Source organism: Caretta caretta, chromosome 7 (genome assembly GCF_965140235.1).
Source record: "Caretta caretta isolate rCarCar2 chromosome 7, rCarCar1.hap1, whole genome shotgun sequence".
Taxonomy (NCBI): Eukaryota; Metazoa; Chordata; order Testudines; family Cheloniidae; genus Caretta; species Caretta caretta.
This window is the reverse complement of record NC_134212.1, coordinates 18,093,488-18,118,191: the sequence shown is the minus strand read 5'-3', so window position 1 is coordinate 18,118,191 and position 24,704 is coordinate 18,093,488. Positions and strand designations below refer to the sequence as shown.

At 42.7% G+C, this 24,704-nt stretch overlaps 1 protein-coding gene across 2 annotated transcripts; it reads left to right on the top strand.

Annotated features, from left to right (window-relative positions):
• Positions 1-22,756, top strand: LOC125639321 (protein SSUH2 homolog). 2 transcript variants are annotated; one of them, XM_048856101.2, is made up of 13 exons: positions 1-118; positions 2,286-2,350; positions 4,457-4,564; positions 5,063-5,141; positions 5,923-6,052; positions 7,756-7,816; positions 9,465-9,589; positions 13,256-13,318; positions 13,958-14,040; positions 15,209-15,301; positions 16,524-16,629; positions 18,608-18,715; positions 19,308-22,756. In XM_048856101.2, the coding sequence occupies exons 1-13, from the start codon at positions 93-95 to the stop codon at positions 19,446-19,448; spliced, it is 1,188 nt and encodes a 395-aa protein (XP_048712058.2). In that variant the 5' UTR covers positions 1-92; the 3' UTR covers positions 19,449-22,756. The 2 variants fall into 2 exon arrangements, with proteins under 2 accessions (XP_048712058.2, XP_048712059.2); XM_048856102.2 differs by lacking the exons at positions 1-118; positions 2,286-2,350 and adding an exon at positions 2,883-3,846.
• The last annotated feature ends 1,948 nt before the right edge of the window (positions 22,757-24,704 follow it).

Here is a 24,704-nt window from a genome sequence, read left to right as displayed (position 1 = left end):
CCCCAAGGAAAAGCATCAGCGCACAAGTGGGTGTGGGTGACTAGGCAAAGCAGAGCAGCCCCCCGCCAGCGTGCAGGATCCCCCCAGCAGCTATGGCAGCGGAGGGCCAGGCGATCAGGTGAGGGCTTCACAAGTTCGACTCCTCTTTGGGACTGGTCGGGAGTCTCTTTCGGGAGAGCGCAGCCTGCCTGCCTTTCGCTTTCGTTTCTGTTCCTGCGGTGGGGCGGAGCAGCGGCCCTGGAAACGCACTGATCCGAGACAACAGCGACTGGGGGCTTTGGGGCAAGGGAGCCAGAGATCTGGAGCGCCCAGCTGTCCCCTCCATGTGCCGGTCTCGGAATTACCCCTCTGCTCCTCTAATCAGTCCAGACTGCCTCCGGGCAGGGGCCCTAACACCGAGCCAGGCACTCACTTCCTGCAGGGCTCTCCTAGGAAAGCAGTGGATGCGCCCCAGGGTCAGCTGCGCACAGAGCAGCCCAAAGTTTTCCCCAGAGGGAGCATGTCTCAGCCTCACGCAGCCGGGCTTTGGTGTTAGCTTGAATAGGAAGTGGGAGGGGTGAGTGGGCCACAGGGTTTTAGCGAGGGAGTGGGTGATCTAGCTGCGTTCCCCCCCAAAGTGATGTGTACCCAAAAGATATGGGGCCAGATCCACTTAGGGTGACCAGATGTCCCGATTTTATAGGGACAGCCCTGATTTGGGCGGCTTTTTCTTATATAGACTCATATTGCTGCCCAGACCCTGTTCCGATTTTTTACATTTGCTATCTGGTCACCCTAGATCCAGGGCTGGTGTAAATCAGTGTAATTCCATTGAAATATATGACTTACAGCAGCAAAGGTTCTGGCAGCAAGGACTGCAGTGTGTGTTGTGTGTGTGCACACTAGTGTTTTAGCTGGTTGTCTGGGTTAGAGAATTGGGCTGTGAGTTTTCCTCTGAAGTGGCTGAGGCTATCTTCCAAGAGTGAGTTCCAGGTCTGCGGCCGGTCTCAGAAAAAACTCTGTCTCCTGCACACTTGAGTTTCACCCTGAAGGCTGATAGAGTTCTGTCGTTTCAATGGGATGGAGCTGTCCTAGGAGTACATGGTAACCACCTGAGGACAGATGCCTTCCTTGGATAGTCATGTTCTATAGAGGGGACTTCGGTGTGTTTCCCTCTCATTGTCATCACTTCAGCCTTTCCAGGATTCAGATTCATTCAGCTACTCTTCATCCAGGTGCTGCTCTTAGCCCATGGATGGCAAAGAAATACAGTAGCGGGTTCTGTGAAGGTGATGCAGTAATATCAGCAGTACTCGACAGATGTAACCACTGAGCTGAGACTTGTTGCTTTTCAAGTGTTGACCATGAAACTATAGAATTACTTTGCCTCCAGTACCGTATTATGTGCCTCCTAATTTTGCTTATATTAAAGTCAGTTTTCCTTGTGTGTTAAGTTTCTAATATAATAATTTTTAAATGGATCCTTCAAACAGTGAGAAACTTTCTCACCCTGTGGACAAGCATAGTGATCCTATAACACAAAAGTTATTAAGACATGCAAAATGTCAGTGTTATTGCACAGGCTAAGAAGACACTGATTTCGTACAACTTTGCAGTGCAGATCAATTTTTTCATACAGATTTTACACCCCCAAAACCAGGTGTCAGAATGGAAATGCCAGTGAAGGCTTTTGGCGGAGCAACTTGAGGAGTATTTCTATAATTTGAGGTCATTTGTGATCTAGAAAATATTTCCCAATAAAGCATTGATATTAACTGGCATCATAACAGCCTTTCAGAATTTGTGTAGGAGTATCCATCAAGCTAAGTGTGTCATATTGTTTTGCATCCTAGGTTTAGTCGTCTGCTCAATAAAATCGTATCGTGGCATCTGAAATGCGAAGCTACAGCAGTTCATGCCTTCCCAAATATAAAGCATATTCTAGGCTGGTACGGCCAGGGTGCTTTAAAGAGGAAAAATGTGTCTCCGTCCAAATTAGGCACAATGGCTGAGATTTACAAAAGTCAATGCCTAAATTAGTTACTCACATCCTGATTTAACTATCTCAGTAAGTGGCCTGATTTTCAGAAGTGCTGAGCACCAAGCACATCAGTCTTTCCATAAAGTCCAAAGAATCCGTAAAATGTCTTTAGAGCAGAAAGATTCTTCTTGCGATCTCTCTACTTTTGCCCTTCCGCATCGCTCCAGTTCTCTCATTTCTCCATGTCCACTTCCCCATTGCCTTTTTTCTACATGTTTATTCCTAAACACTCAGATTGCCTGTTTTCTTTTGCTTTTTCGATCAGAGTTTCCAGCCAGTGTTATGGAGCTGTTGATCAGATGTCTCATGCCTCTGCTGAAGGATATTTTGGTATGAAAACCTGAGCAATCAATGACTCTTGTGACACTGATGTTTGCTTTGCTGGCTGCGCCAGTTCTTGTTTCAGTCTTTGACAGGGAACTCAGAATGGACCCAATCTAGATATGCCAATTATCTAATTGGACAAAACCAAACACCTTTGCCCCACCCCTGCCCTGCCCTGCCCATTGCCCAGAGGCCTTGCCCTTTCACCGCCCCTGTCCCGAGGTCCTGTCCTCCACTCACTCCATCCCCCCTCCCTCCATTGCTCGCTCTCCCCCACCCTCACTCACTTTCACTGGGCTGGGGCAGGGGGTTGGGGTGCAGAAGGGGATGAGGGCTCCAGCTTGGGTTGTGACTCTGGGGTGGGGCTGTGGATGAGGGGTTTGGGATGCAGGAGGGGGCTCTGGGCTGGGGCCGAGGGGTTTGGAGTGTGGGAGGGGGTTCCGAGCTGGGGGCCGGGGTTAGGGCGCGGCGGGGGTTCGAGGTGCAGGCTCTGGGAGGGAATTTGGATATGGGAGGGGGCTTAGGTCTGGGGCAGGGAGTTGGCGTGCGGGCTCCAGATAGGCGGCGCTTACCTCAGGTGGCTCTTGGTCGGTGGTGCAGCAGGGCTAAGGCAGGCTCCGTACCTGGCTCTGCACAGCTCCTGGAAATGGCCAGCATATCCTTGTGGCCTGTAGGTGCAGGGTGATCAGGGAAGCTCCATGCGCTGCCCCCACCCCGAATGGCAGCTCAGCAGCTCCCAGTGGCCAGGAACCACAGCCAATGTGAGCTGCGGGGGCGGCACCCATGGGCGTGGAGCTTCCCAGCCGCCCCTGCGTGTAGGAGCTGGGCTGGACATACCGGGTGCTTCTGGGAGCTGCGCAGAGCCATGTAGGGAGCCTGCCAGCCCCGTTGTGCTGGCAACCGGACTTTTAACAGCTGGTCAGCAGTGCTGACTGGAGCTGCCAGGGTCCCTTTTCAACCGGGCGTTCCCAATCCTGCACTCCTTGCTTGAAGTCAGTGGGAATTTTGACACTATAGAAGGAGTGCGGAGTCATGAAGAGATTGATGCACAAAGTGCGTAATGCATTGTCCTTTGAAATGCAAATTTCTTCCCGTTTTTGTGAATAAACATCAACATCTAGTTAGTTAATGGGAATCAGCATAAAGTTATTTACTTTTCTTCCTGCTGAGTGACTTGTGTTTGTGGTTCAGCAATTAAAATGCTTGCAATTAAACAATTGCAAATTGAACCACTATGCTGACATTCAGAATGAGAGAGTGGAAGAGACTTTCATTTCTTCAGAAGAGCTCAGTGCTCTGATCATAAGGATCTATTTATTTTCTTTCCCTCATCTTCAGTTCCTGCTTGTGATAGATAACAAGGTTCGGTATGGCTCCCTCTAGTGTTGCTACTAGTGAGTAACATGAGTCATAGTTTGCTACAGGTGGATTCAAACAGGCTCTGAGTCCTCCTTAAATGTCCATTTCAGCTACCGACATTCAGATTTCATCAGCCTGCACTGGTAAGCATTGATTCAAATCTCTGTTCAAAACTTTACTGAAAGTTTTGGTTGGATTAAAAAGAGTAAGTGTTCATATAATATATTTCCCTGGGTTTACTTAATGTTTGTGCTTTCTCATTCTGTCTGAAGCCATAAGCAGAAGTAATGAAATTCCACAAGAGAGGCTTTTGTGATACTTCCATTGCAGCAAGAAGCAAACAGAACCACAGGAACACAGATTTTCTTATGAGATTTTCAGGCTTATTTTGCAGACTCTTATTTCGAAGAGAGTCAAGCAGACATCTCAATTCATAGGTTTTTATCCTGGCCACACCTCAAACCTTATGGAAGTTTGCTCATCAGTAGTCTCCATGTGCATGACAGAGGTCACCCATTGCTACCATTTTTAAGGCAGAACTTCCTGGCATATCTCAAACACTTATCTGATTAAAGACCAGAAGTCTGATTCTCCTCTCATACCAGTTTTACACTAGTGTAGCTCTGATGTGACTGGGAGGAGAATTGGGCTCAATATAAAGCATTCTGTTTATCCAGGAACCTAGTTGGTTCGTTGCATGTTTAAGTGAGGACATTATGACAACTTTCTATTGTTAAACTCTTTATGCTGTAGGTGCCGTCGCTCCTGATCACATGACCAATGGAGAAGAACCCTCTGCTCCCCCTGCTTATCCAATAGACGAGATCTCCGGCTATGAAGGCACAGCACTGGGCGATGGTGGTTAGTACATAAACCCACAGACTATTCTTTTTCCTGAGATTGTCTATCTCTTTAAAAGGAAGTCAGTGTACAGCGTTTTGTATCAGCTGATTGACACTGTCTTTTCTATATTCCTGAATGTAATCTTGTTATCTGTGGCATTTTCCCAAGTGATAGGGTAGGAGAGAGATTCCACTGGGATCAAACAGCTGCCAAAGTTGCGAGTTACCCCCACCTATGCCAGAACCCCCTACCCCTGCTGTGCCACACAATTGCCTCTTTACCCCTGCTGAACTATCCAATGAATAATCCTGATTTCTCTCTTTTTCTCTAATGGATCAGTTTTCCTCTGAGATATTTTGTGTGTCCTGTGCTAATCAGAGGCCGTTCATTAGAACAAGACAGAAACCGGTGATTTTGGCCTTATTTCAAAAGCAGGCAGGAACTGAAGGACAAGTAACAAATGTGTGTCTCTCTAAACCTGTAAAATGCCAACTTCTACCTTTTCGTTTCTCGCAGGAGGAAAAGGTTTACCTCCTCCATCAGATCTGGTGACTGATCATGGAGGTGGGCCCCCTCCAGCCCAAACAGACTGGAAGTAAGATGTGCTTTCAAATGTAATGATGATGATTAAGAGTTATCCTGCATCCTTTGTAAACTAAGCACAATCAACACAGCTGATGAGAGGGTGGCAGCCAACTGGCACACTGCACACAAGAGAGCAGGGGGAATTTTTTGGCCAATGATATGGGGTCAGACACTGCTTTGATCAATGGTGCTATGGGAGCTTTAGGCCCTCCCCCTTTTCAGCCAGCATGTGGGTGCCTACCTTACACGTCAAGATATGTGCGCACAAAGCCATGATCAGCATACACTGCTGAGTAGATAAGCATGCACTTAGCCATGGGTGAGCAAATTCAGGGATTTTACATGCACACATCTGAGGTACACAATAGGCATACATTTTCACATTCTCAGAGACATGTTGACCTGATGGTTGAAAATCAGGTACCAGTGTCCATGAAATTCTGACAGGACCTCACTTGTTAATGTTGCATCCTAAACACCTCTCATCCTAAACTGCCTCATTTCTTGGGAGAGATGAAGGCTTGAGTTATCGTTCCTGGGATTTGAATCTCTAAGAGAGTCTAGGTTTTTCCAAACCTGATGCTTGTAGGACTAAGTCATCTTATCCAGCATTTTTCTGTCAGTGCAGCGGAGTGCTATGTAAATTAGGTCAAGGCCTTATATGGGAGAATGTGTGATGCTGGGATGTCTTCTGAAAGGGGAAGGGTGGATGTTTAGCGCACGGCAGAATTGCTCTGCAAATTGAAAGGCAATTTCAAACCGGTCCACGCTTTCTTCTCTCTTTCTGGTAGCATTCCTGCTGTTTCAGAAGATGCAGCCAAAGAAGCTCTTATACAGTACGCGGCCAGTAAGTGCTGCTACAGCTCGGCCCCTGCCAAGGAAATGGTGTTTCGGAATCTGCAGCCATTCAACACCTACAGAGTATGTTCATCTTTTGCAGCCCAACTTACTCACACTGAAGTCAGTGGAGTTTGTCCACTAACTTCAGCAGGAGCTGGGCATTTCACGGGGATCAAACAGCTGCCAAGCGTTGCAAATTACCCTTACCCATGCAATAGCCCCCTTACTGAGAAATTCCCAGTGGGGTGGTGTGGCTAGCTTCAGTTTGGAATTGTGTTTGCATGCTCTGAACATCTCGGGACTCATAAAGGGAATGGAATCTTTAGACTGACAGCAAAGAGCTACTTCCACTTCGTAGCTTTTCAATGATTGCTTGGTTTAGAATCGGGAAAAATATAGGTTCATAATTTGATTCCATTGCTATGGACCTTTTTTGCCAGTGTCAAGTCTTTAAAAATTATATATTCCATTTTGATCCCTGCTCCAAATAGGGTAAGGACCTGGGTAAAAAGGTCAGCCACCACCCCTAGAACCATTGGAGATGCACCATTGGTAGTGAACAGTGGGAAATATCCTGAAAAACTGACAGCATAGACAATGTCAGAGAGAGAAACAGCTTTTGGATATAGCCATTGTTAATTAATAGGACCAACCACTGAATTCCAAACAACAGCGAATATTCCATGGCGACTTGTACTCTGGAAACCCATAGATAGATAGCGTTAGCTTAGGTGAAACTAAAGTGAAGAGCAGAAGTGTGTGGGGATAGAAGAGAGGGAGGAGATATGAGGAAAATAGTCAAATGAGAAGGTAAATAAAGAAGAAGCGAATGACTAAAACAAAAAGAAATAGGGCAACTAAATAGAGCAGGTATGATAGCCTTATTGGTGTTTTTGGTTTTTAGAGTATAGAGCAGTGGTTCTCATCCTATTTATCATTGTGGGCTGCATATACGGCCCACAAAGTGTTATTTGGGCTGCAGGGTGAGAACCACAATATCTCCCACCTAACTCCCCCCCGTAAACTCCTATGCTCAGCGCCCTCCGCCCAGAGACCCCTCCACAGAGTGGGGCCAGGAATGGAGAGCTGGGTGTGGAGCAGGGGACAGGGACCCCGACCCCAGACCCTGCTGCTCGGGGACCCCTGACCCCAGCTGTGCAAGACCAGGGGGCAACCAGGACCCTGACCCCAGACCCGCCATGTGGGGCTGGGTGGCGGCAGCAGGCTGCCTAGACCCCGAGCCCCACTGTGTGGGGCTGGGTGGCAGCCAGCAGCCCGGAGCCCAGAGTGTGCCATGCGGCAGGGCAGCCGGCTGCCCAGACCCCACGGCAGGGGGCCAAGGGGCAGCCAGGACCCTGACCCTGGAGCCTGCCATGCAGCAGGGCAGCCGGGAGCCTGGAGCCTGTGGCCTTTAGCTCACAGCTGAGTTGGGCCGCTGCTGTGTGCTAACTGGGCTGCATGCGGCCCGCAGGCCGTGGGTTGAGAATCGCTGGTATAGAACAAATATAGGGCCTGATCAAAAGACCATTGATAACAGTGGAAAGTTTCCTGGTGACTTTGATAGACTTTGGCTCAGGCCCATAACGCAGCATTCTATGAAGATATCACCTCACCCTGTCAACAGTGAGATTGGTCATTATTTTGGCTAGTGTGAATTTACTTTCTTAAGCGCCACAGATTGCAGTCCCAATTGGGTTTTTGTATAGACTGCATTGAATGCCCAATCACTCCCACTTTGGGGTTGTTACAGGTTTTTGTTTTATGTTAATTAATTATTTTTTTAGTATCGGCTAGAGACCTTCACTGAATCCAGATCATCTGAATGGAAGACAACACCTTACAGGGGTAAGTAGGATTCTGATGTCAAGTAAGAATCTTGCATGATCAGCCTCTTCTATAGTACAGGTCTAACTGCTGTGTTGTGCATTTCTGCCAGAAGGTAATGAAAAATTTGCACAGGAAAAGTTACCTTCCTACTCAGCTGCCAAACTGCAGTTATTAAAAATAAAATAAAACACATGCCCAGATAAAAATACTATGACAATTCATTACACACCTTAAGCACGATAAGCCAGTTGATTTATGAGTGTGGTATATGATTTATGTAGTTTGGAAGTTGAAATAAACTAGATCCTTGAAGGAAGCGTTCTAACTCCATAAGAACACAGACGTTCTGGTGTGTACTGGAGCTTACTGAGATTTCGTGCCTAATTTATACAGTTCTAATGTAATGGGGGGAACACTGCGGTCTATCGTAAGGCAAATGTTATAGAAACTAGGAGACAACCAACATTTCAGAGTTATTAGGAGTTGGCAAACCAGAAGAGATTTGGGTTCTGGTAGCCTTCAGGCAACACGTCAGATAGAGTTGGTTGAAATTTTTCAAAGCAAACATTTTTGCTGAAAAATGGCCTTTTTTTCAAAAATGAAAAATTTTGCAAAAAAAAAAATCTGTAAAGAAATTTCTGCTTTATTGATTTAACTGGGAATGAATCATTTTCACTTTTCATTTTTTCCCCAGTTTTTGTTTTTTCCTTTTCCTCCTCTTTTTGACAGGCAAAAAAAAAAAAAAAAAAGATAAAGGAATGGAGGGGGAAAAAAAAGAAAGGGGAAAAATAGGGGTGGGAGCTGATGGAAGAAAAAAAAGGCCAAGAAAGGGTGGGGGGAGCAAAGACCCAAACCCTGAAAATTCTTGGTTTCATGAAAAATTTCAAACAAACAATAATCATTCCTTTTTGCAACTTGCAAAATGGATGACTTAGAAATTTTCAAGATATTTTGCAACCTTTTTTTTGACTGTGTCTAGTTGAGTCATATAATCATGGAGGGATTTGCCAAACTGGTGTGGAGTGATTCTATTCCTCCTGAGGGAAGCAGAGCAAAAAAAAAAAAAAAAAAAAGGGGGGGGGGGTTTCTTGGCTATCTCTCAGTTTAAGGATTTCTTTTTCTTTTTCATGATCACTGACCATTCCATTCATTGGGGACATGAAGCCAAGATTTACTGAACACAATTGCTTGTAACTAATATGTTCCTGATCCTGTAAACACTTAGGCATTTGCTTAATTTTGCTAACCTTGATTTCAATTGGGACTACTCATAGTAGTAAAGATAAGCATGCAGAAAAGTGTTTGCAGGATTAGGGCTCTCAGGAAGTGTTTTTCACTGAATTTGGGAAACAACGGTGAGTTTGATTTTTTTGTAATCTTAATTTCTCAGAGGAAATTTGACTATGCTGCATTCATACCATTTTGGTTGAATATTTTAGCTGGAATTGATTGTATTTACAAAATACTCTATAACATTTTCCTTTTTGGGGCAGGAAAGAAATTATGGTTAGTAAACAATGGAACTCTTTGACCTAAAAATGGTATTTATTTTAGTTAATCACCTTAACTGGGATCAACATAACAGATACAGGTGTGGCATGATTTAATTGCAGGTGTCAGGAAATACCAGGTGTTTGTACTCAATACAGTTTTGTTTCTGCTTCAGATGAATTTGTTGACTCCTTTTTGCTTGGGCCAGCTCCTTTGCCATGGAATATACAAGTGGAAGTTCCTACCTTGTTCATAGACAACATAACCAGAGTCAAAGTGCCCCATACGTCTTCATTAAAGGTATTATAATCATAGAATCATAGAATTGTAGGACTGGAAGGGACCTCGATAGGTCATCTAATCCAGTCTCCTGCACTCAAGGCAGGATTAAGTATCATCTATCCATGTGGAGATCATTGTGGGCCGAGGAATGTGTTGCCTGAGGGATGTGCTGGCCGCTGCTTCCCGCACGCGGCCCATCAGGAAAATCTGCTGGCGGGCCGGGATGGTTTGTTTAACTGCAGCGTCCACAGATTCGGCCGATTGCAGCTCCCATTGGCCGCAGTTCGCCGTTCCAGGCCAATGGGGGCTGTGGGAAGCAGCGGCCAGCTTCCCACAGCCCTTTTCTGAATCTTTTCTGAATCTTCCTAAATTCCAATATATCTTTTTTGAAATGGGGCAACCACATCTGCACACAGTATTCAAGATGTGGGCATACCATGGATTTATATAGAGGAAATATGATATTTTCTGTCTTATTATCTGTCCCTTTCTTAATGATTCCCAATGTTTTGTTCACTTTTTTGACTGCCACTGCACATTGAGTGGATGTTTTCATAGAACTATCCACAATGACTCCAAGATCTCTTTCTTGAGTGGTAACAGCCAATTTAGACCTCATCATTTTATATGTATAGTTGGGATTATGTTTTCCAATGTGCATTTATCAACATTGAATTTCATCTGCCATTTTGTTGCCCAGTCACCCAGTTTTGAGAGATCCCTTTGTAGCTCTTCGCAGTCTGCCTGGGACTTAACTATCTTGAGTAGTTTTGTATTATCTGCAATTTTTGCCATCTCACTGTTTACCCCTTTTCCCAGATCATTTATGAATATGTTGAATAGGACTGGGCCCAGTACAGACCACTGGGGACACCAGTATTTACCTCTCTCTCCATTCTGAAACCTGACCATTTATTCCTACCCTTTGTTTCTTATCTTTTAACCAGTTACCAATCCATGAGAGGACCTTCTCTCTTATCCCATGATTGCTTACTTTGCTTAAGGACCTTTGGTGAGGGACCTTGTCAAAGTCTTTATGAAAATCTAAATACACTACATCCACTGGATCCCCCTTGTCCACATGCTTGTTGACCCCCTTAAAGAATTCTTGTAGATTGGTGAGGCATGATTTCTCTTTACAAAAACCATGTCGACTCTTCCCCAACAAATTATGTTCATCTATGTGTCTGACAATTTTGTTCTTTACTATAGTTTCAACCAGTTTGGCCGGTACTGAAGTCAGGCTTACCAGCCTGTAATTGCTGGGGTCATCTCTGGAGCCTTTTTTAATAATTGTGTCACATTAGCTATCCTTCAGTCATTTGGTACAGAAGCTGATTTAAATGATAGGTTACAGACGACAGTTAGTAGTCCTGAAATTTCACGTTTGAGTTCCTTCAGAACTCTTGGGTGAATACCATCTAGTCCTGGTGACTTATTACTGTTTAGTTTATCAATTTGTTCGAAAACCTCCTCTAATGACACTTCAGTGTGAGACAGTTCCTCAGATTTGTCACCTAAAAAGAATGGCTCAGGTTTGGGAATCTCCCTCACATCTTCAACCATGAAGACCGATGCAAAGAATTCATTTAGCTTCTCCGCAATGGCCTTATCCTCTGTGAGTGCTCCTTTAGCATCTTGATTGTCCAGTGGCCCCACTGGTTGTTTAGCAGGCTTCCTGCTTCTGATGTATTAAAAATTTTTTTTGCTAATACTTTTTGGGTCTTTGGCTAGCTGTTCTTCAAATTCTTTTTTGGCCTTCCTAATTATATTTTTATACTTCATTTGCCAGAGTTTATGCTCCCATGTCTTTGACCAGGTGGGGACATCCTCAGCCTCAGGGCTGCCCTAATTTGAACTGAGCTGGATAAATCTGCTTCCCTAATGTGCTATTATGACAGCTGGGGCAGGGGAACACCATAGCCACCTTCACTTCTCAAAGAATCCCCCTGACGCGCACTCTGCAATGAGGGATTCAGTGCGGAGTGGAGGGGAAGATGCATAGAGCCAGTTATGCCAGTGTTGCACCATCTGCAGGTTCCTCCTACACCAGGAGATACCACATGGCCCATTTAGGGTTCTTAGGACAATCATGAATAAAGCCCAGTGTGAGTATATACAGAGTGTAAAAGCTAATATAATCATAGCTGATACTTAACTCCTTTGTAAAATGTTCTTAGATCTATGAGGGAAAAGTACTATACGGGGCGAGGTTTTATTTCAGAGAGAGCGAGAGAGAGATATTGAACCTACAGGACTGAATAAGTTTGTTAAAGGTTTGTGGCAGGTTTAGGAGCTTTTTCATATCAAGATGAATTCGATCTATCAGAATCCCAAATAATTTAATTATAAGTAAGAGAGTTATTTGTTTTTTTCAGTTTTTATTTCTATTTAAAATCACTATCCAAATATGGAAGCACCACTTTCTGCTTCCCTTGAGACATTTTTTTGTGTTTTGTAAAATCATGCCCAAGAGGGACTGGTATTTTGTGAGAAAAAGCCCTGTCTTTTGGGAAACCAGTGCTACAGTCCAGGAAAAGAGACGCTTTGGGACATTTTAATAGGGCGTGATTTAATAGATGTTTTTCTTTCCCTTGCTTTTGTAATAAGAAAGGAATTCTGAGGGCGTTATCTCACTTTAAATATGTGACCTCTTCCATCATTTAAATCTTACTTCTTAAAGGTGGGGAGGAGTGGAGGCTGGAAAATGGGCAATACACAGCCATGAAGAAAGACCAAGAACAAACTCAATAGGAGTCTAATATATGCTTTGATATGGAAGTTATTATTGTCTAATGGGTAAAGCAAATGAACTGGGGATCAGTACTCCTGAGTGCTGGTCCCAGCTCAGACACAGTCTCACAGTAGCCGCTCTGTGCCTTAGTTTACCCATCTGTTAAAATAATCAATAAGTGCTTCATTGTAGTCAGGAATGTTTGAATTCCAGTTATCCCCTTATAGGGAAAGAAATGAACTGAGAGAATCACAGGACATGGTATCATAGTTTAATTTATTTGTGTGGGTATTCTCTTTGGAAGGGAAATTAGAATCCGTAAGTGAAGAGCAGCTTGTAACTCACAGATGTAGCATTCGTGCTCTCACGTAGGCTGTTCCCTTCTTGCTTCTCTACCATCTGTGCTAATTCTGGTTTAGCATGAATTTTTCTCTACACTAAGGCTCTCACTAGTGCTACCCCAGGGTCTAGTTGAACTAGTGTTAACACTGGTGGCGGTTTCCCCTCCTAGAATTCCCTAGTGTAAACATTGGTTTTAACCTTACTTCACACAAATTATAGAAGTGCATACATGGGCTATCATTCAGAATCACTCTCCCACTTGATTGGATGGACCTTTGGGTGTTGGCACCAATGAGCTTTCAGCTACTTTGCAACAAAAGACTCGCTATTACTTAACGACTTCTCTCCCGGTTTCACCTGTAGAAGTGTGGTGGTAATTTGGCTGTAGGTTGCTGTATAACTCTTTATGAACCTCGAATGAAAGGCCTTATAAAAGTGTAAAGAATGAGGTTTCTCTAGAATGTTTCCAATAAAGAAGAAAAAACATTTCCCATTGTCTTTTTTTTGGGGGGAGGGGGCGGGGGGGATACCAAGAGGCAGCCAGATAGTAACATAAACAGCTAAATTAAAGAAATGTCAAACCTTTAAAATTTCTCCTTTGATTTAAGGGCTGCCATAATTGTCGATGTTCAGGTACAATTCGCTGCACAAAGTGTCATGGAAAAGGAAAGGTGAGTAGCCATGCCTAAGGGGATCCTTTGCTTAGGACTGAATTTATTCTGGGGCAAGGTGTCAAACCAAGAACCAGGCAAAGATGCTGAAATCAAATAGCTTTGGGAGGTTAGAAGGGGAGTGAGGTTGGCTGTGAAGAGTTCACAATTGTATTGTGCTCTGTTTTACAGCATTTATTGTTATTTATTATTTGTATTATCGTAGTGCCTAGGAGTCTCTGTCATGGACCAAGACCCTATTGTGCTAGGCACTGTACAAACACAGAACAAAAAGACAGTTTCTGTCACAAAGAGCTCACAGATCTAAGCATCTCTCAAGCAGTTCATGGGACTTACTTGTGTAGTAAGGTGCTGAGTGCAATGGTGGTTTGTGGAGTAGGGCCCTTAAAGATTAATTTATGCTTATTAGGAATGCTTTGGTCAAACATGTTACAGGACTCAGTGCAGGGTTAACTATGTGAAATTCTATGGCCTGTGTTGTACACACTAGATGATCTAATTACCCCTTCTGGCCTTAAAGATCTATGAGTCTATTAAACTTGCAATCCATTTTCCATGTGAGGAAATGAAGGTTACAACACCAGCAAACTGCTCTGGCAAAGTATATATAGCTCTGACTTTTCCATCTAATTAATGCAGGTACAGTGCTGGATTTGTCATGGCTCTGGGAAGCAAATGAATGAGGACAGATGCACACACTGCAGAGGTTCTGGTCGGAGCAGGTGAGTCAACACTCAAGGAGAAGCCAACATGGGAAGTCCATATTTTAATTAGCATCAGCTTCAAAACTAGGGCTCGTTGGCACAGGGATGGAATACTGCTATATTCAGGGACAGTTCAACGTCAGATTCTTAGGTGGGCTCAGCTAGCCACTGTAGCTGTACAAGTATTGATTGGTTTGTGAAAATGCCTCTCAGTGCTGGGCTGTGGCTGCCCAGGATAGTCAATGAAGTCCAGCTGTTGCTGTTGAACCTCCCGCTGGAATGAGCAAAATGTATTATTCATTCTGGGGCCGGGGCTGGCCCTGAGTTTTTTAATGCGCTCTTCAAAATAAGACCTGTAGAGTCCCATCCAACTTCCTTCCCACCTATAAGGAAGCTCCGTTTATTTGCAGAGCATGGTGTTTCCCTCCACTGATCACTTTCTGCCTGCAAGTCTCGTGTTTTTTCTGTTTGTGAAGATGTATTGCCTTCGATGGCTTCCCTAGGAAGCCATGGGTTACAGGGGAAGCAATTATCTCCAAGGCAGGAGGGCAGTTGGAGAATTCAACCCAGCTGCAGCCTAGCTCTGGAAGAGCTATTCCTTGAAATTTACAGCTGCGAATAGTGTGTAGCACTGGGATGAAGGTCAGTCTGTTCTACTGTGCTGTCTCATTTTTCTGATGGGGTGGCAGTACCTCAGTGGCAGAACTGCCATGTACATGAAACTGAACTTTGTGCTTGGAGAACAATGTTTCTCCAGTGCTTTGGTGGCATCAGCTACCCAAGACATTGCAGTGAAGCTGTACAGTGCTGCTGGAAACACTTATAGAATCATGCTAAGTGTAAATAAACTTGTGACTGGAAACAGAGAGTAGACTTCATGGCTTAAACATATATATATAAAATATCAGATTAGGACTCAATACTGTAAATACTTGCTAATGGGTATAGTACTTTCTAGCAGGAGTCAATGGGTCAGTGACTTTATTGAAATCATGTTCTTCAATGAGACAACTCCTGGTAGTAGACACGATGGCAAATACTAAGCATTGGCTGGACTGAATCCCCAATGTGATGCCAAATGAAGTGTGATGTGTGTGTGTCCATGCACACACACAGTGTATGCATTCAAAATCACTGTAGTAATAGTTTCTCACCATCCATTCTAATTATCATTCTTTGTCTACAGTTGCAACAGTTGTTCTGGTTCAGGCCACAAAACCTGCATAACGTGTGCAGGAAAAGGACAGTTGCTGTACTACATTGAGCTTCAAGTCAAATGGCAAGTCTAATAAAACTTTAAATAATTGCAGAGAAGCTCCTTCTTCTTCACTGTTGTACATACAGGGTTTAACTGGCAGTGTTCTGACAGGCCAGATTGTGATATGCTGCTTTCCCTCAGGAAGGGGGCTGTTAGGATTTCAAGAACATTACCAGCTTCATAAAGTCGGGCTGTGCACATATCCATACCAGCTAATTATCATTTCAAAAAGTCTGTTGAAATTTACCAGAAAGCTCCAAAAGAGAGCAGCATCTTAAGAAAGAAATTGGAGGAGACAAACTTTGTGAAAATTTACAGTAATCATGGTGAAGTTGAAAGCTTAGTTGTGGCCCTTTAGTAAAATGGGATCAAAGCTATGGGCTATGTCAACAGATCATCTCTCTGATGTGCCAGCAACAAAGAAACATAGATTAGGACTAGACTCAGTATCACATCACTGGCTGTTTAATCATTGATGACTATTTAGGGAGGAGCCACAGTAGAGAATAGGAGAGTTATTCCCTGCGTATTTAATTAATGAGATCCTTGTTGTTCTACACTGCGCTTCATATAAAGGAGAAAAAATGTCCTTCCCTGACTCAATGACCAGGGTGGTACATGGAGTACCAGACGGGGTGGTCTAACAAGTGCCTGACAGAACAGCAGTTTTACCTCTGGCTTTGTATCCTGCCCCTTTGCTAATCTACTGTAGTGCAGTATCTTCTTTGACTTTTCAGTCTCCAGATTGGGTTAGAGTTCCCAGATGGTTTTATATTGTTCTGAATTAAACCACTGTTGTCCTCTGTTGGCCCAGTCACTGACTTAAAGATTGTTCAGCCATTGTTATTTTAATATTTGTAATTTTCAAAGGCATTTTATTTTAATATCACTTGATGGACTTTTTAAGAGGATCGTTACAAAGAACAAATATAAATAAACCATCTCAGCATTTCAGTTGGATCCATTACAACTGGAATTTGAATGCCAAAGTCTCGAAGTTTGCATTCCAGCATAGCATGCCTCCATATTATCATTAGAAAAGTACAAAGAACACCATGTGGTATGTTTAAAGCTCTGCTACCAGGAATCTCAGTATAGACTGGAGAACTTATTTAACAACTCTGCCTTGTGGAGTTTGATGTTTTTGTAGCACAAGAAACACAAAAAGGACGGTCCCCTCTAAAATCCATTTGAGTAAGAGGAGATACAATAGGTGACAATATCTGTGTCCTTGCTCTTGTAGGAAGAACAACATTTTTGAATATGTGGCGGACCAAAGATCTGGGTTTCCTGCTGACCGCTTCAAGGAGGTCACTGGGCAGAAGAAGTTTGTTGATGAACAGTCCATGGTAATGAAACTCTAGACTCTACCACCTCTTGAAATAACAAAATGAGAGGTCTGGAAACAGAACAACTCCCATAGCCTGAGGTGGAGTTTACTGAGAATTTAAAGTGTCACAAGAAGAAAAAGACATTTGAGAACACAGCGCTCTGTTATTCTGGTTACTAATGTAACTAAATTAGTTAATTCTCCTATGTCATCTACAGTAGGGTTTTCCTTTTTTTAGTAAAAAATGCTGGTTTGGGATATTTTGTGTGTGTATCAATTCACCTCTTTGGCTTGATAACCAGAGGTGCTGCTCACCCGCAAATCCCAAATGAAGTCAATTGGGAGTGAGAGATGTTCAACACTTTTTACTATTCAGACCAGGGGAAAGTCCTGTAAATCCCTGCAACATGGATCTCATTAACAACCTATATTCTCCACAAAAATGGGCCAAATCCTCTGTTGGCATAAACTGGTGCAGTTCCATTTAAGTCAATGGAGATGTGCTAATTAACACTAGCAGATAATGTCGTTCCATGTTTACCTCTGCGGATCCGGGTGTATGTGGGTTGAAAGGTGCACTTGCCCTGCATTTGGCCTGTCGGTCATATATCAATTGGGCTAGCAGTGTATGGGTTTATGGTCACTGGGCTCATGTAAATTCCCAGTGCTCACACGCAAATAAATAAATTTCAAATATATTTAGTTACATGCAGTTTACTTTAGAGATGGTCCCAAAGAAACCCCCCAGATCTAAACAGCCTCCAGCTTTGTGATGTTGGAAATCCAGATCTAAATTTTGCAGCTTTGTTCCTCTCCAGTTTACATATTTGCAGGAGCTTTCAAATAGCAAATATAAATGCGATTTCTTCTGATTTTCCTGGTGGCTAACCCTCTAGAGGTTCTCCAGGGACCAGCCACCCCTGCACAGCACCTACCATAGTTTGTTAATCTCAGACTGGTTCTGAGTTCGAGCCCATGTCTGGGGCTTCTAGGTGCTGCCATAATACAAATAATAATAACAGAAGCACTCCTTTTTGGGGTGGCTTGGTATTTCATAACACACTCCAAGTCCTTCTTAACCATCTGCTTTTGGAGATGCTACAAAATGGATGATACATAATGGATTTCCTACAGGGTATATTTGGAATTGATTGCAGTGATTCTTTAGAGCCTGCCAAGGAATCCACAATCAAATGCAATTAGGCTACTGCCCTGGAAATCCAGAGCCTATTCCTTTTCAAGTTTTAGCCCATAGGGTTTATGTACACTTTTTGCCCCAGTGTAGATGTGCTGTGTCGGTGTAAGACATGACTTGCACTAGTGTGACTAACCCCCTTTTGAAATCTAGTATAGACAGGCCCTTAGTTTTTAGCAACTGCAACACAATTAGCTGATACCTCGCAGCAATGAAGACTGCTGAAAAAGATACTCGGGAAGAATGCAATTGTTTTCTTTACAACTGGCACAAAACGTCCTACAAAACCGTACTCACGTGAATCGCTTTTCTTTATGCAAGCAATCCCATTTACCTCACTAGCCAGATCCTCGTTGATGTAAATTGGCATAGCTCCATTGATTTGGTCCACTGCTGTGAACAAAGATTACTCATGTGAGTGAGGGTTTTTCTCCACTGCGACACTCAGGAAAATTAATCTGAATTAACTACAGATGTGAATTTTAAATGAATTAGTTAAACTGCATTAAACCCCTGTCTGGATGCACCGTAATTCAGAATTGAAGTGGCCTTAATTCACTCTGGAAGTGAATTAAACTAAACCGAATTACAGCCACTTTAATTCTGAATTACGGTGTCCACACAGAGATTTAATGAAGTTTAAAACTATCCACTTAAAATTCCCACCTTTAGTTAATTCAGATTAATTTTCCTGAGTGGGAACAAGCCCTGAGAGACCTCAGGACTGAGATGGGCCTGATATTTGGAAGCAATTGTGATCTCCTTCCAATTTGTGTGTCTTAAATGTTTTCCATTTCTCCAGGTTTACCCTGTTGTGAATTTTCCTGATCCTTCCATCAGTCAGGCTTCCCAGAATGCTGTTGTGCAACATCACACTCAGTTTGCATCTACATCTCGTGTACTGAGACAGGTGAGTGCACTGCAGCCCAAGTGTAACAAGAGGATGCAAAGCAACTAGTTTGTGGAAATCAGACTGGACCAGCTTAACATTTGTGCAAGTTTCACCATGCCCTTTTTTATTGGACCATTTGAAACAATTCTTCAAGCACCAGAGCAAAAGACTTTCCATTAGGTGGATAATGACTATTAACATTAAAGGGATTGGATTTTCTTAAGTGCCTGCATTTCAAGACCTTTAAAACATCTTTAATTTGATTTAGAATGGGAGGGAGTGTAATACTGAGCATAAGAGAACTGTCAACGAGATAGAACATGGTACTGGGAGACTGGAACTCCTTGAGTTAGAATTGCAACTCTGCCACTGATTACCTGTGGATGGGTCAGCTCACTTCTCTGTGTGCCTCAGTTTCCACATCTGTAAAATGGGACTTATCATGCTCTCTTACCCGGGGTGTGGTGCGGATTAATTATTTAATGTTTACACAGATTGCAAAGTGCTACATAAAGTGCTTTTGAAAATGCCACCAAGAGAGTTTACAAATCCTCCTGTATTGTATAGATTTAGCTTCATTAGCCTTGTATTTTCTCTCTCTTTCTTCCAGAGGCAAACTATTGAGCTGATCCCTCTTACTAAAGTGGAATACGAGTGGCAAGGGGAACGGTATTCCTATTACGTGTATGGAGATGAAAATAGGGTGTACGCAGAGAACTACCCCAAAAAGTGCTGCTGCTCCGTTATGTGACTGACTGATCACTTCTCAGCACGCCAAGGACCGCGGCGGTTGTCCAGACCCATGCAAGGAAAAGCTTCATCTCGTACTCGTTTTGTTTTGGTCAATAGAAGTTCATTGATTTGCATGTTTGGGGCAGGCTGCAGCAGGAAGAAAATGGGGGAGCGAGAGTTTGTCAAGCTGATTATTCAATTCCAGGACTGGATCCTGTATGTATGTCACAATCCCTGTGGGGCTGCTTGGCTTTTGCTGTGGCTCTCCTTGTCCCGCCCTTGCCACTCGTAGAATACAAACTCCATTTGGGATTACAGTACCATTTAGTTTCTGCACTGTGTGTGGGCCTGGCCTAATCTACCTTTACTCAGACTTCACTGGGTCTCTTGGCATTAATAAGGTCTACATTTTTATGAGTAAGGGAATACAAGGAAAACAGGGCCTAGGTCTGTGTCTTCTATTATCAGTAGTAGTAAAAATTATGTGACCGAACAGTCTGCCCTGTCTTACGCTAGGGAAACCCGCTGACTTCAGTGAAGTTGTCTGTGGCAAACCTTGAGGCAGCATTTTAACTCTTCTAACAGAATCTCCAAATGAAGATAAACAGAGAAGGAAACAGGACAAATTGTGGATTTTTTTTTTTAAATTAAGTGTATAGGGCTTGACTAAAAGCCTCTTGAGGTCAATGTGAATCTTTCCATGACTTCAGTGGATCAGGTTTATAATGCATATTATTAATCACCCACTATCAACTTCTAACCTTTCTTGCTGCTGAGTTTTCAGCATGTTTGGATCGTTCCTCATTTGCCATGTGACTGTGATACACACACACACACATCTGTAGTTTCTCTTTCTGTACCAATGTCATAGTAATAAAATATGACTAGGTAGGATTCCTGTTAAGAATAAATGTATCTGGGCAGATGTGCTAACAACACTGTAGTAATAATGCCCAAGTGTTTACTTGCACATGCTTGTCAAATCCAGTTTTTGTAGGTGGGATATAACCAGGGTGGACTGCATTGTTCTTTTAAATAGTTAAGTGGGATTTAGTGGCTGTGATAAGAGCTCCGGAGAAGCTATTTGTCCACATATCCAGTATAAGCAATGGGAGTTTAAACGTCCTCCTGTTCTGCTAACATACTGTCAGTGTGCCCTAACCTTGACCTGAAGGGATCAAGTTGGGGGCTAAGATGGTAGCCCAACTGCCATACCCACTCAGTCTTTGTCCTCTGCTAACACTATCAGTAGTTCTAACTGGTGTCAGTTTATTGTTATTACTATTAGTTGTGTTGCACGGGAGCCCCACTCATGGACCAGGACCCCACTGTGCTAGGCACTGTACAAACCCAGAACAAAAAGTGAGCCCTTGTCCCAAAGAACTTACAATCTAAGTTAGAGTTTACAATCCAGTTGTGCTGGTTTTGTCCACTAGGAAATGGACTGAAATCACTAACCAATTCTGCGTACAGCAAGGAAAGGCCATCAGCTGTGGTCACTCACTTGGAAGTGACCTAGACGAACCAGTGCTAATGACTGCATGGATAACATTTTCAAAAGCACCTACGTCTCATTAAACATGGGCTCCTAAGTCACTTAGGTGCTTTTGAAAATGTTACCCTACATTTAATATTTACTTGGGTAATAGTGTATCTTACCCAATATTTTGCAGAGCAAAAACCACTTTCAGACTGATTTATTGTTGCAAAATGACTTCTGTCATGAAAACCAAAAGTATTAGTCACCATAAGCAGAATAATTGAACCCCTGATACCAGCAGTCAGGATCGGGTACTTTTGATGCCACTGCAAGAATCATATTATTTAGTATGTTTATAACACTTCACCAATTATAAACATTCAGCTTTACATTCAGGGATGTTTAGAAAGCATCTCTTTGTCTGATAGTGAATGTAAATTTGGATGGGCCATGGATCAGAATTTAACAGACTCTGGTACCCTTTGCTTAAACATCTAAGGTAAAAGAGGGCTTGTTCTGTTGTAGAATTGATACAAGTGTCTCGGGTGAACATTTTGATTTGGGGGTAAATCTGAATGAGCTCCATTGACTTCAGAAGAATTATTGTGGATTTACATTAATGAAACCAAGATCAGAATCTGACCCTTGGTAGAAATTAATGTAATTTGTTTGATTTTTCAACAGCAGAATTATGTGGCTAAACTAGCTATTACTTTGCCCCAGTCCCATCTTTCCCAGATTAATGTGTATGTGTGCTGGAAAAATTTGAACAGGCTGAATAATTTCAAAAATACGGATCTGAATGTTTCCCCTTGTAGTATTTTTGGATAGTCTTTGTTTTTAAAATCTTTAACCAGGATCTTTTCAGCAGATCAAATGTAATTTTTTTCAAAAGTGCCTCAATGGTTTAGAAGTAGAGCTGGTTGGCGAAACTTCAATAAAACCATATTCCATCAGAATATACAGTGCTGTCAAAATAAAAATGCTTTGCTAAATCAGGTCAATTTTGCTGGAATTTAATAGTGGAAGAAAACTGGAAAAAAGTTTTGATTTTTTTTTGTTTTACTTTGAAATCACTTTTTGTTTTGAATTGTTTTTATTTTGTATTATAAAGTATTTTTTTTAAAAAAGTCAAAACTAAAACATTTTGACCCACCTTACATGGAAATTCTTCAGAATCTTCCTTTGCAGAGAATTTAAAAATACTTGGTTTGCATTCTAATCTGAAATGAAGTCAAAATTTGAGATCTTGAAATCCTCTATGAAATGGAGCATCCATCCCTTGCATAGCTCTGCTTAACCTAAATCCCCAAAACAGACTTAAGAACCTAAGTCCCATTGAAAGTCAATGGGTCTCAGGGTCCTAAGTCTGTTTTGAAAATGGATCTTACGATCTTTTGTATATTTTACCCCAAATCTTTTCAGAGAGCAGCATAGGCATGAATACAGCTTAGGTGCATATACAGATAAGCAATGCAACATTTAAAACAAGAGACACAGAATGAGATTTTATTACATTATGTTCCTAGACTATATATCATGACTTTTTAAAACTGGAAAGATATTTCATCAAGTCAGATTTACTTTTCCCATAAATGTTGCATGGCACTGCAATATACAGAAGACCAAAGAGCAATACAAGTTGCCAGTTTTCAAGGTGTGTCTGCAAGGGTGGAAAATGTGTTTAGTTTATTGTAATAACACATTTATGAATAAATAATAGCATAATGTTCACCTCCAAGAATAACTTCTTATCTGCTAGTTTAAACATTTATTAGTTCTATGGTGCCATCTAGTGTGTGATTATATCAGTGCAAACAATAAAACATTTCCCTTTTTTCTAACAACAGGCCCATTGGGCCTTATTCTGTTTTCATTCACACCAATTTTAAACAAGTATAGCATGACGTACATTGACTTTAATGTAACATTTTGTGTCTTCGATGTGTGACTTCAGTGGAATTACTCTGAATGTGCAAGAGAGTGAGAGACTGTCGCCCTGGTCTGTGCTGCTCAGATGACAAATTTCCACCTTATCTGACTTAGCGATTCATAAATCTTTGTTCTCCCTATTTGGGCTGGACTTCCCAAGACAAAATTTTGTCACCAGAACCTGTTGTTTCTGATGGAGGTGGATTTAAAGTAGAAATAGCGGCCATATTGGCATTTTGCCACTTTGAGAACCATGATGTACAGAGGCCTAAGAAAATGAAAAACAAAGTTAGCCAAACTTTCTCAATCCTGGAGAGTTGCAGTTTGAGTTTTTGGTGGAGGTTCCCAGGGGCACGGCATGCACGGCTAGATTCTGGTCTAACTCCACTGAAAGTCACTGGAATTGCACTTGTGTAAAGTCAGTTATAGTGAGAGAAGAATCAGGACTAAGAGACTTATCCTGGAATTTGCCTGTATAAATGACAGGTTTCAGAGTAACAGCCGTGTTAGTCTGTATTCGCAAAAAGAAAAGGAGTACTTGTGGCACCTTAGAGACTAACCAATTTATTTGAGCATAAGCTTTTGTGAGCTACAGCTCACTTCATCGGATGCATACCATGGAAACTGCAGTAGACATTATATACACACAGAGACCATGAAACAATACCTCCTCCCACCCCACTCTCCTGCTGGTAATAGTTTATCTAAAATGATCACTCTCCTTACAATGTGTATGATAATCAAGTTGGGCCATTTCAAGGTGTCCCCTGAATAGATATGTGGACACAGTTGGCAACGGGCTTTGTTGCAAGGATAGGTTCCAGGGTTAGTGGTTCTGTTGTGTGGTATGCGGTTGTTAGTGAGTATTTGCTTCAGGTTGGGGGGCTGTCTGTAGGCAAGGACTGGCCTGTCTCCCAAGATTTGTGAGAGTTTATCCTTGCAACAAAGCCCGTTGCCAACTGTGCCCACATATCTATTCAGGGGACACCATCACAGGGCCTAATAGCATCAGCCACACTATCAGAGGCTCGTTCACCTGCACATCCACCAATGTGATATGTGCCAGCAATGCCTCTCTGCCATGTACATTGGTCAAACTGGACAGTCTCTACGTAAAAGAATAAATGGACACAAATCAGATGTCAAGAATTATAACATTCATAAACCAGTTGGAGAACACTTCAATCTCTCTGGTCACGCAATTACAGACATGAAGGTCGCTATCTTAAAACAAAGAAACTTCAAATCCAGACTCCAGCGAGAAACTGCTGAATTGGAATTCATTTGCAAATTGGATACTATTAATTTAGGCTTAAATAGAGACTGGGAGTGGCTAAGTCATTATGCAAGGTAGCCTATTTCCCCTTGTTTTTTCCTACCCCCCTCGCGCCCCAGACGTTCTGGTTAAACTTGGATTTGTGCTGGAAATGGCCCACCTTGATTTTCATACACATTGTAAGGAGAGTGGTCACTTTGGATAAGCTATTACCAGCAGGAGAGTGAATTTGTGTGTGTGGTTTTTGGAAAAAAGGGGGGGGGTGAGAAAACCTGAATTTGTGCTGGAAATGGCCCACCTTGATTATCATACACATTGTAAAGAGAGTGGTCGCTTTGGATGGGCTATTACGAGCAGGAGAGTGAGTTTGTGTGTGGGGGGGCGGAGGGTGAGAAAACCTGGATTTGTGCTGGAAATGGCCCAACTTGATTATCATACACATTGTAAGGAGAGTGATCACTTTAGATAAGCTATTACCAGCAGGAGAGTGGGGTGGGAGGAGGTATTGTTTCATGGTCTCTGTGTGTATAATGTCTTCTGCAGTTTCCACAGTATGCATCCGATGAAGTGAGCTGTAGCTCACGAAA

Excerpts from the sequence above, each read along its gene's own strand:
- LOC125639321 (XM_048856101.2), top strand. The coding sequence starts at position 93 with ATGGCAGCGGAGGGCCAGGCGATCAG. Across the intron at positions 5,142-5,922 it reads CCAGCCCAAACAGACTGGAA|CATTCCTGCTGTTTCAGAAG; the intron begins GTAAGATGTGCT and ends TCTTTCTGGTAG. Across the intron at positions 14,041-15,208 it reads AGAGGTTCTGGTCGGAGCAG|TTGCAACAGTTGTTCTGGTT; the intron begins GTGAGTCAACAC and ends CTTTGTCTACAG.